Genomic DNA, 15,492 nt, shown 5'->3' on the forward strand with positions numbered 1-15,492 from the left:
ACCTCAAATTTGACAGGCAGGTCAGTGCCGTAGTCCAGTCTAGTTTTAATCATCTGAGACTTTCTAGTAAAGTCAAGTCTTTTCTTTCTTGTGATGCCCTAGAAAGGGTCATTCACACTCTTATCTTTTTCTAGACTGAACTACTGCAACTCCCTTTACTCAGGGATTGACCAGTTTCTTCTCCGCCATCTACAGCTGATCCAAAACTCAGCTGCCCGCCTATAAACGGGGACAAGACGGTGGGAGAACATTACCCCAGGACTACGCTCCCTTCACTGGCTGCCCGCCTCTTTCAGATTTTTTTTTAATTTTTGACTTTTAAATGTTTACATGGTCTGGCACCTCTATATCTTTCTGAGATTCTGCACTATTACTTTTCTTGTAGAGCTCTGAGATCAGAAGAACAAAAGAGGTTCGTAGTACCCAGGACCGTTTGAGAAGAGTAAACTTTGCATGCTTTCACGTCAGTCTTCAAAAGTCTACATTTGTTGCTTTTTCACTGACTTTTACTGTTTTTTTAACCCACACTCCCCCAAATAAATAAATAAAAGACGCTTAAATCAAAAACCTTTAATTACTGAAATTCTCATCACTGCAATCTCCAGTCAACAATCAGTATCATATAGTATGGGTTATATCACAGGCAGCACACAACAAAACAGAACAAATGGGCACATTTTATAAAACAGATGTGAACAGATGCAACAGAGAATTACCCTCAGGTGCAAGATGGGTTTTGGGGTCAGACATATGGATTTAGTTCCTGGTTCAGGACTCAGATTTTCTGGGTCTGATCTTCATTTCGGTGAAGCGCAGTGAGTACTGCCAACCGGTCCAGCTGGACCACTCCACACCATCAGCGTAGGAGGCATGGCCTCCTCTCAGGTACTGCCCGTTCAGGTTGGAGGTGTGGCAGTTCCGGTACCACCAAGCCCCCTGGTAGTATGCTGCACAGTTGTTCTCAGACTGGTCCTGGTCCCTGTCTTTAGTAGTGAAGCGCATCCCAGAGTGCTTCAAGAGGGAGTCACCTGGAGGAGAAAGATAAGTGGGTAAAACAATTTTAATACCATTATTTTCCACAACAAATTCAGTAGTGTGTGATACAGAAATGTGTTGTGTGTGCTACAGAATGCAGTGATTAACAAATTTTAAACCAATATTTATTCACATATTAAAAAAACATCAAAAGACTGGAAATGTAGTTGGCACAAATCAAAACAGCTGAAGGAGAATTTGATGACGAATTAGGTGAATGGGCAACTGTCTGGAGTCTAAAAGTTGAGGAACAACTTCAGAAAAATGTTCCTTAACGTAACATCGACTGAAGATCCCACTATCTAGAGTTTATAATAACATCAAAAGGTTCAGAGAATAAGGAGGAATCTCTGTGTGCTTGGGACAAGGCTGAAGGTGCATGCTGGTGATCTTGGGGTTCTCAGGCAGCACTGCATTAAAAAGACATGATTCTCTACTGGAATTCACTGCATGTACTCAGAAAAACTTCCAGAAATCACTGACTGAAAATTTGGTTAAAGCTCTATTGTGCAAAGAAGAAGCCATATGTGAACAGGATCCTGTCAGGAGCTGAGGACCCAAGTGCAGGCTTGAAGAGGCAGGAGGCAGATCAGTGCAGGTAAAAGGTTTTATTAACAAAAACTCAAACTTACTAAACAAAAAGGCTCTGGTGGCAAAACTGTGACATGACATGGGCTAAATCTAACAAACAAATATACAGGAGCAAAGAGAACACAGAAATGGTAAAAGGTCTGTATTTATATATGCTTTTACCCAAAGCACTTTACAATATACGTCACATTCACAAGACGACCACTCTACCCACTGAGCCATGATACCCCTTCAAACACTAACTGTGACAACAAGCCAACAGAACTCAGTGAGCTGGTAAGGGAGGAATAAATACACTGAAGGGTTAACGAGACACAGGTGAGGTGAATGAACAATCAGACCAGGTAAACTAATGAGCAGAAACCAAAAAAACACAGAACATGACACTGAAAAACACCAAAAACCAAGAACATAAACCAAAAACATGAGAAAAACACAGAACATGAAAGAACATAAAAGTAAACCAAGGAACACTAAGAGTGAATCATGACAGATCCAGAAACACCGCCGTCTTCTCTGGACCAAAGGTCATTTAAAAGGTCTGAGGCAAAGTGGAAAACTGTTCTGTGGTCAGATGGATGAAAATGTGAACCAGTGTCTGGAAAGCATAGACGATACTTTGCAGTACCTGCAGTCCCAGAGTACCCGTCCACAATCAGTGGGTATCCATCCTCTTCAGCGTTGACTGAGTCTCTACCAACAGAAAAGTCAGAGTAACAAGCGAAAGCTGTGGCATTGTCGAAGTCCGCCATGTCGATACGTAACTCGAAACCACCCGACCTGGTGAGGGAGTAGATCCTCTGCAGACCTGAAAGACAGACGGGCAGGCAGAAGGGTATTTAATTCAAGCATGAAGGCACAGACAAAGTGAAGACCCTGTTTTATTGAGGACACTAAACAAATAATAATAGTTAAGAATAAAATTAAGTACTTTTAAAACAGTGAATATGCAGATGACATCACAGGCCTTTGACTGCCATGTTGGGGAATACCACAACTGTTTCCACCAACACTTTCAGGTTTCTCACCAGTAAACTATGTTAAAAACATGTTTTAAAACATGCTAGAGAGAAACATCCTTTCCACGATAAGCTCATAATATAAAACGAAGAGTTGATGCAATGCAAAACTTCACTAATTAATAACGTAGATTCTTACGAGCTGCCTAACAATGAGCAGAGTTCATCTTCACTGGAAGCTAATAAGTTGATGCTACAATAAGTTTTCAAACAACCTTACGATCATACTTTAGAGTTTAAGTAGACTTTTGTACATTTCTTCTGGGGTTTTAACCCTGAGGCATCAGTTAATTTGCTTCCCTCCTGAGTACATATACACTGTCAACGAACTGCCATGAAAATTTAACAAATTCATATTTTTCTGCATAAAACTCTTTAACAACTTCAGCCTTGCTCAAAACAACCAAACATTCATGATTTTGAGGATTTGAACCCTTAAAAAGCACAAAAACTGAGCTTTTTTCCATAAAACAAAATTTTGTTCGGGAATTATTTTTAAATCTGTCATGTCGGTGATCACATTGATTTTTATTATTATTAGTAATTTTTGTGTAGCATTGAATTTAGAAAATGTACCCTCTTGAATCATTAAGGACTTTTATTAAACACTATAAAAACTTAGACCGATCATTTTTTCTCCTTTTTGGATAAGTCTTTTGCTCGACTTCAGCCTCAATCAAAGTAATAATTTTTTAAATGAAAAAATAAAAAACACATAAATGAAAAAACAGCAGTGACGTCGAGTCTTTCATTTGGGATTTAAATCTTTCATTGTTTGGTAGTTTTGAGCAGGACTGAAGTAGTTTAAGAGATTTATCTATTAAACCATTTAATCTGTTAATAGCAGTTCTTTGGAAGTGGACATTTTTTTCCTTAATGACTCAAGAGGATAGTGATTCTTTTCCCCAAAATGTTCTGCCCACCCACTAGAACAATTAAAAGTTGATTTCCAAAGTGCGTCAAGAGACTTTATTCTAAAAAACTGTGCTATATGGACTAAAACAGCCAAAAAGCTGGCCAGATGAAGAGGAACGATTTGCCTGTTTGGACAAAATTGTCCAAAATGATGCATGACAGTTAAGCTGTTGTTATACAAGAGATGCAGTTTAGCATCTGTACAGTTAAGATAGAATTCAAAACACAAGAACTAACTGCTCATGCCTTTACAGTCAGCTGTATGCTGACTCAATGTCTGTGAAGTTGGAGGTATGCTGAACTGATTGTCTGATGGGTATGCCAAAACACAGATTTCATGAAACCCAAAGATTCTTTACATCGAGAACTAAATTCAATAAAAAACAAACCACAAGCAGGGCAGCCAGTGAGGAGGCCTGTCTAAATTAAATAGCATGCTTTGATAAATAGATGATGTGTATGGCAGAAGGAATGAAAATATGAGCTATTTAATGAAACAAAGTGAGAAAATATTGTGTAATGAGACATTAAACACAGGGGATGTTTGATATTAGAATGACCACATTGTTTGGATTCAGGATTCTGTGCTTTATGATCTTCTCAGAGACACAGAAGAAGAAAAAATGTGTGTCACACCCAGCCAGTGCTCCCCGGTCGTTGTCCCAAAACCATCCCTGTAGGCCTCCCAGCCCCTGAAGAAATTCACAGAGCCGTCCTCCCTCCTCTGGATTACCTGCAACATACACAGTCACACCTTTATGACTTCTGAAGATGTTTATAAACTAAATCCTCACACTGGTCTTTGTACCAATTAGAAGGACTTAAAGCTAGTTGCCCAACAGTCTGATACAGTAATACAGAAACATTTTTATGGACTTAATGTCTGCCTCCAGCTTACATCTTTACCTGACTCCTGAGCTTAGTTCCTGTTCAACACATCAAGTTAACTTAACTTAACCTAACAGGCTGCTGCTCCTCTGACATCCAACAGGAGGCTGTGCACATTGAAAGGGGTGTATGAGTGTATGCGTACCGTCCAGCCTCCTCCATCAGTGCTCATGTCGCAGTAAACCATGAAGCCGTCTGGGTTGTGAGTCGGGAACACAGAATAAACTCCGTCCTCAGAGACGCCTGACTCCAGGACATCACTGCAGTCTTTGGGTCTGGCAGCTGAAAAACACAGATGTAAAGCTGATGGATGTCAGTGATACTCTGAGGCAAAAACACTGATGGAAACTTGTTCCTGAACTGTGATCTGTTTATTAGGTGGACAGAGAGCTTGTGGAGACATATGCCTGTATTTTCTGGAGGGAGGAAGACAAGAAACAGAGCCTCAAACAAACACTTCCTGCATGAAAACTAGAAGTAATGTTTAAATAACTCCTGAACTGTGAGCAGCAGAATCTTCCGATGAACACACAGATGGAGTTTTATTAATCCGCTGCGTTTTATATGGGTATTATAGCAGGTTAAATAGACCCCTCATTTCCAAGTTTAAAGAGAAAATTGTGCGCTCTAACAGGAGAGAAATGGAGATTGGCTGGTGAGCTCTGAAATCTGAGCTACTTTAAGAGAAAACTGTAATAAAATACAGGTGAGACTCAAAAAAATGAGAATATCATGCAAAACTTAGTTTATTTCAGTAATTCAATTTAAAAAGGTAAACTAATAAATAAACTCATTACAAGCACAGTGAGATATTTCAAGCATTGCAGATGAGTTGAAAGCCGCTTTGAAGCTTCCTGGTCTTCATTCCCCCCCAGCAGGACCACAGGCTGATAACATCCACGCCACGCCGCATGGAGGCAGGAATTCATGCAAAAGGGGCTCAAACCAAGTACTGAGTTCACATGCAAGACTACACTCTTCAGATGATCCACATCAATATCCTTTTTTGTCCCTTTTTTTTTCCTTTTTATCAATTTCATGTAATATTCTAATATTCTGAGTTAGATTTTTGGGTTTTAAGTTGTAAGCTGTAATCATCAAAATTATAACAAATACATGATTGAAATATCTCACTTTGCATCTAATGAGTTTATATAAAACATTACTTTCCCTTTTTAAGTTGAATTACTGAAATAAATTGAGTTTTTCAAAATATTCTAATTTTACTTAGTTTCACTTGTACATCACACTAGCTGAGAAAAGAAACATACTGGACTTTTTGGTTTGGATTGTATTGGAGAACAGTTTATCATGAAAGAAGCTTACAATTTTTTAATATTTTTAGGGTCAAAATTGAAAGTATATGACATCTTTGCACTTTAACATGAGCATTATGTGAAAAAATATGCTAAAAAATCATTAACTGAAAATGTACTTTCATAAAAATCATTGAAGATATCAAAGTAGAAATTTAGTTTTACCACATGTGCTTCCTGCATGTGTCATGTTTATTTCCTGCATGTGTGCTGTGTGTTTCCTGTGTGTTCCTTTGTGCTTCCTGCATGTTTTCTGCAATTTTTCCTGTCTGCTTTCTGACTGCTTTCTGTATGTTTCCTGTGTGTTACCTGTGGGCGTGCGCTCTTGGCTTTGCTCATTTTTCAGCCTCTTTAGGCTCTCGATCTCCCTCTGCAGGCTGAGAATAGAATCACTGAAACCTTCAGCCAACTTCAGCACACCTGAATGATTGTCGTTCAACACCTACCCAGGTAAGCAAAAAAAAAAAAAAAACAAAACAAAAAACATTTATTGACTTTCAATCTTGTTTGAACAGTTATTTTGTCGTTATTTGATAGATCTGTGGGTTTCTTGTACCTGAATGACTCGGTTCTGCTCAGTCTGCAGCCTGTTTATATGTTGGTCCAAAGCACCTTGACCCCTTTTTAACAAATCAGCTTCCAGTCTCAGGTTGTGGGTGTGACCTGATAACACTTTCAGCTCGTCGCCCATTTTCTGGACCATTCCTCTTTCCTGCCAGTCATCTGCGTTGTGATTGGTCAGCGCCCGCAGCAGTGAGCTCTGCAGCGCCTCCCAACGCAAGAAGTGCTCGCTGAAGTCTGGGCAGTTTGGGTCCAGAAAGACGCTGATTGGTTGTCCATCTGCAACACGTGATATTGTCACCAGGGCACCAGACTCCGTAGGATTTGTCGAAATGGCAGCTGAGGAGACTCCAGTCCTGTTACCACGACAACCCAGATTACTATGCAGCTGCTATGTGACCCTGATCTCATGATATAATGTTAAAAATCTACATTTGTCCACAAAGCAAAACACTGAAGTTCCAAACAAATGTAACTTAGGTTTAGATCACTTGGTTGTCATTTGACCTCAAAGGAAGGAGGGGACAGTGGAAGGTCGTCATTGACAGACCTGAAAATGAGCTATAAAGCTGGAATAGTGTTCATGTTGTGAGGTTTCTCTGTTGGAATGTTTAAATGTCCCAACTTGTTTCAGATGTGTTGATGCTGTTTTATTAAAAATGAGCTGATGAAATCAGAAAATGTCTCACTTTTGTCATTGTGAATAAAATATTGGCTGCAGGGTGTAGTAATCATTGCATTCTGTTTTTCTTCAAATAAAATCTCATTGGTTCCAGTCTCACTGTGACGTTAAAGCTGCAACAGCAAGCCATTTTCATACATGGAAGCTCTGGCTGGGGGCCTTCCTCCTCCATCTTATGGGAGGATATGTGGTTGTTTCTGGTTGCTGGGGTCTTGTTGCTCTCTGTGTCTGTGTCTGCATCTGGGTGAAGTTACATTTGCTTAAATCACTAAACCCAATTCAGTCCTTCCATTTTGCTTATACAATCACTATGTCTGTGGTTTCCAAACTTTTTCCTAGGGCCCCTTTTCAACAATAACAGACGCCCCTCGTCATAATTCTGGGCCCCGCCCCTTGGGGCCAGGCCCCCCAGTTTGGGAGCCACTGCACTATGTTGTCCTGCAGGTTTAATGACCAATAGCTACAGTTGTGTTTTCATATAGTAATTGCTGATATTGTTCTTGTTGTTATTTATGCTTTTTCTTTTGTTTTTCTTACAGTAGATGCTCCAGATGATGGGCTTTTTTTTTTGGTTTTACAGACGCAGTAGGACATTCTCTGTTAAGTTTCTATAGAGGTGTAGCAGCTGGTTGTCTGGTTATCTGTTTTGGTTGCTGTTGCTTTCTATCTGACGTATCTTTCTCTCTTTTGTCTTCTCCTCACTCTCCTCCTTCCTTTGAGTCCTCTTCTCAGGTTCAGCATAAAACATGTAACATTGCAAAAACAAAGAAAAACACTAAAACATAATTGGAGATTAAAATCCACAAGCTCCCCTTGGCAAAGCAGAAGTTCCATACGTGACCCTCCTACTCTGAACAAACGTGTGTTTACTGGTGACACTGGAAACGTGTGCTGAGGTGTGCTACCTGCTGATGAAGGGCAGAGGATAGTGGTTCAGGTACAGGATGGTGATTGTTGCTGTGATGGCGCCTGTTATAACAACTAATGTGACAATGAACCATAACAGGAAGGTGCAGCATCTCTGAAAACACACAAATGTATTGATGTTAAAGTATTGGAGTAAATTTACTCAGTTACTTTTCCCTGCTGCAGATCAACCTGCTCAGCAGAGGTTTCTGCTGGATGAATGTGAGCTCCAATGTTCTGATGAAGGTTCTGACCCCATTATTCAGACAGCGAGATGAATTAACTGTCTGTTAGCAGGTCTGGGGGTTTACAGAATAAGATGTTAAAAATGATGTGACAACCACCATCAGAACAAATCTGTGTGTTCCTGTCGTATTTAATCTGTAGATCCTCAGCAGATCAGCGAGGCTGACAGATGCTGCAGATTAGACACGTTTTAATCTGACAGTTAAACTCCAGATTAACAGGAATTAACTCTTTGGAGGTCTCCACTGATCGTACAGCTGACAGTGTCTGATGTTTGCGTTACCTTGTACTTGCTGGTCCGCTTGCTGTCCAGCTCTGAGCTGCTGTTGTTCATGATGGTCCACTGGTCATTCAGCATCATCCTGAAACACAAAAACAACCAGATGTTTCTGTTCCTCAGACCCTGAAACAACCTCCTGCTTCTTCAGTAACGTTTTCTGGGACCTACATGATGAACCCAGAATTTCTGCTGAACAGGGACCATCCATGAACTCTTTTAATCTGAACCTTCTCCTTCTTAAAATTCCCCTTCAGTGACTTGCAGCGAGGAGCTCACTGAAAATCCAGAACCTGGAGAATCTGAACAATACCAGAAATCATCTCAACAACCCGAGAACTTGTCAAAAAAAAACCTCCCACAAACTCTTCCTTCATGAACTCCTCAATCTTTATTTATCCTCTGGTGGTCTTAAAGGGATGTTCCAGGTTTTTCTCTTTAAATATGAGATAGTATTTATGACTTCCCAGATTGACTGGATTGCTAAATCATAATGTATATTCAGGAAGAACTTTTCATCCACTGAAACAACTCAAACCCGAACTAACATATAGTCTGCGGTGCGTTCAAATGCAGTTCGGTTTGCAGCAACATGGACCAGGTCACACACTGACCCAGTGACTGAGGCTGAAGTGACCTAGCTCAGATGCCCACAACAAGGCTTTCCTCAAACAGCCAGGAAACTTTCTAGGTGTGATTTGTTTCAGAGAGAGAAAAAAATCAGCAATGCAGCAGATTTTAGTTTTAGTTTATTCATCAGAGAAACAGAATCTCAGGAAATAAAACCACATTTGAAACCAGATTTCTATTTAAAGACCAGCAAAACTCAGAACTGTCTGACTGGCCTGCAGCGTCATTAATGTTTAAAAGAACAGAACATTCAGAGCTGCAGCAGGTAAGTACTAATCCTGGTTTAATGATTGTGGAGGTGACATTTGAGGGATGCTGTAAAGTGGAAGTGAAGTAGTGAAGAGAACAGATTGGTAGAACCACAGACTCCTGAAACATCATCTAAAACCTCTAAAATGGTCCTAAAGACCTAAAAACAATTAGGAAACCTTTCTGTAGACCCTTATAACAGACCTGAGATTTCTTTGTATGATTTTTCAAATATTACCCTAACCACCCACCACCCAAAAAAGACTCACTGTGACTCAAATATGCCCCTGAAAAACATGTCCAAGTCCTATGGATAAAATCTCCTCCAGAGTCTGAAGAACATCACGTTTCTTATCCAGTATCTTCCAAAAAAAGAGCGTTGGGGTGTCCACAGGTTCTTATTGGAGGTTCTAAAACTGATCAAAGACTGTTGGAAACCTACTTTAGAACCCAGCCCTCTTCTCAATGTTTGCCATGTTTAACATTAGTGAGCAGCTGGACCTGATTCTGCTGTCAGGAAAGGGAGCAGCTGGTCAGTTAAATTTCTTAGAAGTACTGTCAGTTTCACTTTAACCTGACAGATTAACACCGACTTTAATGGCCTCACTGGCAGAAGGAAGATTCACACCTCCACACTGTGAAATAGTCACGTGCAATCTCAAAATCTGGTCAGAAGTCAAAGTCTTTGTTCTGAGTTTTTTATGGTTTGAGGGTACTTCAGCTGATGGAAACTAGTCCTTTCTACTTTGACATCCAGCTGCTGATGATCAGAAGTTACTTCACACAAGCACTTGGTTGTCTAAACATGATTCTACTGATCTGAAACAAGCAGAAAATCCTGCTGAGGCAGGTCGGGCTTCATCAGAACATCCACTGAATCAGAACACTTACAGGTTTAGATCCTGACTGATGGAAACAGACCGTGAAGCTCATGGACCCTGAAACAGGTTTCTATCAAACACATTCAGTTTCTGACTGATCTGATTATCAGCACTTAAACTGATTTATCAATAAATCTGGAAATTTTCAGAATCATGAAAACATTAAGACAAACAATCAATTTCTCATATTGATGATCAGAAACTCACCTGATTGACTTCAGATAAACACAAAGCCTAAAAAAATCCCTTTAATTTCTGTTTCTTGATGGACATTGGCGTGTTCACATCATCATGGAAACAAATCCACAGAGACAGGAACCATCTGCTGCTGGGCGAGAGGCACCAGGTCTGGTGAAGAGAGAGAAAGAGAGACAGAGAGAGAGAGAGAGCACGTGCAGTACAGAGGGGTGAGAGACACTGAATCCACAGGGAGAGAGAGAGAGAAGCAGCTTTATCTCAGGCTGTCAACACAACAGAGTCAGCACTGGCTCTGAGCATGCTCAGTGTGAACAACCTGTTGAAGACTCTGGCATCATCAGACCACTCAAGGAGAGTTGCTTTCCAGATTCACCTTGAACTAGAAATATTTCATCTTGAACAAAACAACCAAATCAGTGTTTATATCCATAATCTGAAAAAAAAAGAAAAAAATCAATTAGATTCAATTCAACTAATTTAAATTGAGTTCATCTTGGTTCAGTTCAATTATACACACACACACACACACACACACACACACACACACACACATACACACACACACACATAAACATATATATATATATATATATATATAGTCTCCTATATAATCTCCTCCACCTGAAGCAGATTCAGAGGCTGGATTATTTATTTATTTTATTTTATTTTATTTTTTTTACTTGTCCTGTCCAGCATCTTAGATAGCAAAATGATGGTCTAGCTACTGTGTGTGCCAAACAAATTTGCTTAAGAGAAGCTTTATGAGTATAAGGCTTCTATTACTGGATCTGAGAGGAGGAGACTGAATAAAGGAGAATAGTGAATAGAAGTGAAAGGGAAAGTAGAAAAAAGGAGGGGGTGAAAAAAAGACAAAGATACAACAGACAGAAGACAATGAACCTTTAATCCAATCCAACACCTGACAACCAGCTGCTACACCTGTACTGAAACACGACACAGAATTTCCTTCAGCTTTTACAGGTAAACTAAGCTGACAATCATCAGGAGTTCTTAAAATAAATGAAAAGCCAAAAGCAAAAAAAAAGAAAAAAAGAAAGGAAGCTCTTAGTGTATAAATCTACCCTCAGTACGCCCAGTGAAAACTAAAAAACCAGAACTAGACTAGAAGTTTCCTTTTTCTATTATATGTTCTAGCTCTGCACTAAGCTTAACTCTTCTACTCGTCAGAATGAGTTTGAAAGATTTGTCTAGCTCTTTGGCACAACTCAGCACCAGATAAGCTATGTCCACTTACACCCAAAATGATATAGTGTGATGAAAACGTGATTTTGTAATTAAACAAAGGACTATTGTAGGGAGGGGGAAGGGGAAAAAATGCACTGCGTCTAGTACTACACGACAGCACCTGTGTCCAAATGGACTCACAGCAGTCTGACTACCACTTAATTATGATGGCCCCTCCTGCTTGATTTCTTCCTTGTGATGTTCTTACTCTCAGATCTAAGTTGCTTTGGAGAAAGCATCTGTTAAATGACTGTAGAATAGAATAAAAAGAGTAGAAGATCATTGAAACCAGGTAGTTGAACCATCATTTTAACTGTGGCAACCCTCCCCATGAGTGATAAGGGTAAGCACAGCCACCGTGAGAGATTATCCTCTATTGTTTTTATTATCTGGACATGATTTAGCTTTGTTAGTTCTGATAATCTGGGAGACATATTTATACCTAAATATCTAATGTTTCCAGATTGTATTGTATTATTGGGTAAGTCACAGTTAATGGGCATAACTATAGTCTTAGACCAGTTAATAGTCAGATATTGATGATAATGTGTTAATGAGTGTGATTGTCTGGGGGAGAGATGTTGGTGAGTTCTGGGGGAAAGTAATGCATCATCAGCATAAAGACTTATCTTATGTTCAATATTTTTGGCATGGATTCCTTTAATCTCTTTATTTTGTCTTATGGCAGCAGCTAGGGGTTCAATAAAAATAGCAAAGAGTGATGGAGAAAGCGAGCAGCCCTGCCTGGTGCCTCTCTGCAAACAGAAGCTTGGAGAAGTTTGATCACTGGTCTTCACACATGCATTTGGGTTGTTATATAATATTTTTGTCCAGTCTATGAAAGATGACCCAAATCCAGATTTGTTAATATTGCAAATAAAAATGTCCAGTTTAATGCTTTTTCTGCATCTAAAGAAATAACTAATATTATGTAGGGTAGAATAATCTATTATGTTAATTAATATGTGCTTGTAATTAGAGAAATGTCTATCTTTAATAAATCATGTTTGGTCAGGATATATTATTTTGGGGTTGTTGTTTCTATCCTTCTGGCCAAAGCTTTGCTGATTATTTTAAGATCTACATTTATTAATGAAACTGGACGGTAACTGGATGTAAGTGTTGGGTCCTTTCCTGGTTTTAATAGAAGAGTAATATTAGCTAGTTTCATATTTTAAGGTATTTTTTGTTTTTCCTTTATTTCTAATATCATAATGTAGAAAGTGGGTGCCAGCATGGTCCAGAATTCTTTGTAGAATTCTTTGTAGAATTCTGGACAACTCTGGACATCCATCTGGACCTGGGGCTTTATTGTAGGGCATATGCTGGAGAGCTTCATGGAGTTTGCCGACTGAATGAGGTGAATCCAAGGCCATTTTATGTTCATGTTTTAACCCGTTTAGGCCCGACCCATGAAAAAATGGTAAGAAAAGTCAAATTTTTTAAATATGAAGTCTTTATTTGGCTCTGTAACAAAATGTAACAAAAAAGTTAACTTCTTTGGGGGGATATCTACCATTTATTACCATGTGATATATTAAAAATATTATAATATGGTTTTCTGCTTCTGGGTATCTATTAGGGGACAGAAGAAAAGTACCAGATTGTGTTCAACATGATTTTGAGCAAAATTTATACCATAGATTGAAGCAAAATGTCTCAGAAACTGGATGTGACAAATATGACACGTCGGGCTCTTATGGGAAGAGGGTGGAGTGCTCTCTCTGGGTCTGCAATGGGGTCCTGCCCCAAGTGGAGGAGTTTACATATCTCAGGGTCTTGTTCACGAGTGAGGGAAGGATGGAGCGGGAGATCGACAGGCGGATCGGTGCGGCGTCCGCAGTGATGCGGGCTCTGCATCGGTCTGTCGTGGTGAAGAGAGAGCTGAGCCAAAAGGCAAAGCTCTCGATTTACCAGTCGATCTACGTTCCTACCCTCACCTATGGTCATGAGCTGCAGGTAATGACCGAAAGAACGAGATCTCGAATACAAGCGGCCGAAATGAGTTTCCTCCACAGGGTGGCCGGGCTCTCCCTTAGAGATAGGGTGAGAAGCTCAGTGATCCGGGAGGGGCTCAGAGTAGAGCCGCTTCTCCTCCACATCGAGAGGAGTCAGATGAGGTGGCTCGGGCATCTGGTTAGGATGCCTCCTGGACGCCTCCCTGGTGAGCTGTTCCGGGCACGTCCCACCGGAAAGAGGCCCCGGGGCAGACCCAGGACACGCTGGACGGACTACATCTCTCGGCTGGCCTGGAAACGCCTCGGGATCCCTTCGGATGAGCTGGTGAATGTGGCCGGGGAGATTGAAGTCTGGGTTTCCCTGCTTAGGCAGCTGCCCCCACGGCCCGACTCCGGATAAGCGGAAGAAAATGGATGGATAGATGGATGGGCTCTTATGGGTTAAATTTGGAAGATTGATGTTATGAAGAAATTGATAAATATTACTATCTTTTGTGTTTACCTGTGATTTATATAATGTTTTATAGAAATATCTAAAATGTTATTTATCTTGTCAGAGTTTCTGATGAAGTCAGAGTTTGTTGAACCTGCTTTCTGGAACAGGAGTCTTTTCACATCCTGTCTGAAAACTAACTTTTTTATCTTGGATTTTGATTTTTATTCAGTTTGAGTGCCATTAGGTTTATGTATATATGTTTATATATATATATATATATATATATATATATATATTGTCAAGCTTCTTTGTTATAACTTTTTTGTACTTGTTTGCTTTTATGTTTAATTATATATATATATATATATTAATTTCTAAAGCACTTTTGGTCAACCATGTCAGGACCAGGACCAGGATGGTTTAATAACTGTCTACAGTTTTTATTTTCTTTGAGGGGATGAAAGAATGGAGCCATTTAACATGTTGTAGATCTACGTGTGTGTGTGTGTGTGTGTGTGTGTGTGTGTGTGTGTGTGTGTGTGTGTGTGTGTGTGTGTGTGTGTGTGTTATTCTCAGCCATTAGTTGAACATCCATTCTAAACAACAAACAGGTCAGAGTCTTAAATTCTAAGATTTCTGACTGGAGTTTGGTCTGTTGCTATGGAAATGCACCTCCCCCGTCCTGTTAATTACTAACACATGTGGACTTCCTGTGTGTGTGTGTGTGTGTGTAGCAGCAGGAAGTGACCTGAGTCAAACACACTGAATTTCACACCATTCATCCAGGAAACAGCTTCTACAGTGAAATTACAATCAATAATGATTTTGATCTGAAGCTGTGATTTTTTATTCATGATGATGATAATAATCATGATCCACTCACCACACAGAGAAAGTGGAACCTACCTTTTTCACATGCAGATTAGACCATATCAGTGAAATTAAAACAGTCCTTGTTATCCCCCCATGGATTCAGACGAAGGCTAAGCAGCACTACATCACTATGTCCATGTGGAGAAAACCCCCACAGCAACAGGAAGGAGTTCAGATTTTAAGAGTTACCTTCTCTACTTCAGTCTATCTGTTTGAAGGCAGCATAAACATACTTTCAAAGTTTCAACAGAAACTAACAAATCAAACAAAAGTTAACACAAAAAGTAAGGAAATTAACGTTTTGTGAATAATTTCTTTGTTGTAACTTTGTAAGAAAACATGTTTATGTCTCTTTTAAATGGTGATACATTAAGGAAAAGGAATTTGTGGGATGAGCAGCAGAGTTGAGTATGTGGACCGCACACATAAAAACATCTGCAGAACATCTTATTCTGCTGATGACTCTTCTTTGGGTCGTTTATTGGATTGAATGATTGAAAGAAAAAAGCAACCAGACATTAATTTCCTTATTTTTTGTTTTGTTCATGATAAGAATGTAGTATTTTGACAGTGCACACAGGAAGCA

The 15,492-nt window shown here is 39.7% G+C and overlaps 1 protein-coding gene across 1 annotated transcript; it reads right to left on the reverse strand.

The window, feature by feature from the left end:
* Window positions 1-598: 598 nt before the first annotated feature.
* fibcd1a (fibrinogen C domain containing 1a) lies at window positions 599-10,522 on the reverse strand. The gene is made up of 9 exons (XM_041999807.1): window positions 10,404-10,522; window positions 8,443-8,521; window positions 7,913-8,028; window positions 6,321-6,681; window positions 6,074-6,206; window positions 4,594-4,730; window positions 4,197-4,293; window positions 2,255-2,434; window positions 599-1,028 (listed from the first exon to the last, which is right to left on the reverse strand). The coding sequence occupies exons 2-9, from the start codon at window positions 8,518-8,520 to the stop codon at window positions 769-771; spliced, it is 1,362 nt and encodes a 453-aa protein (XP_041855741.1). The 5' UTR covers window position 8,521; window positions 10,404-10,522; the 3' UTR covers window positions 599-768.
* Between the last annotated feature and the right edge of the window lie 4,970 nt (window positions 10,523-15,492).

The sequence above is a fragment of the Melanotaenia boesemani genome, chromosome 11 (assembly GCF_017639745.1).
Source record: "Melanotaenia boesemani isolate fMelBoe1 chromosome 11, fMelBoe1.pri, whole genome shotgun sequence".
In the NCBI taxonomy this organism is placed as follows: Eukaryota; Metazoa; Chordata; class Actinopteri; order Atheriniformes; family Melanotaeniidae; genus Melanotaenia; species Melanotaenia boesemani.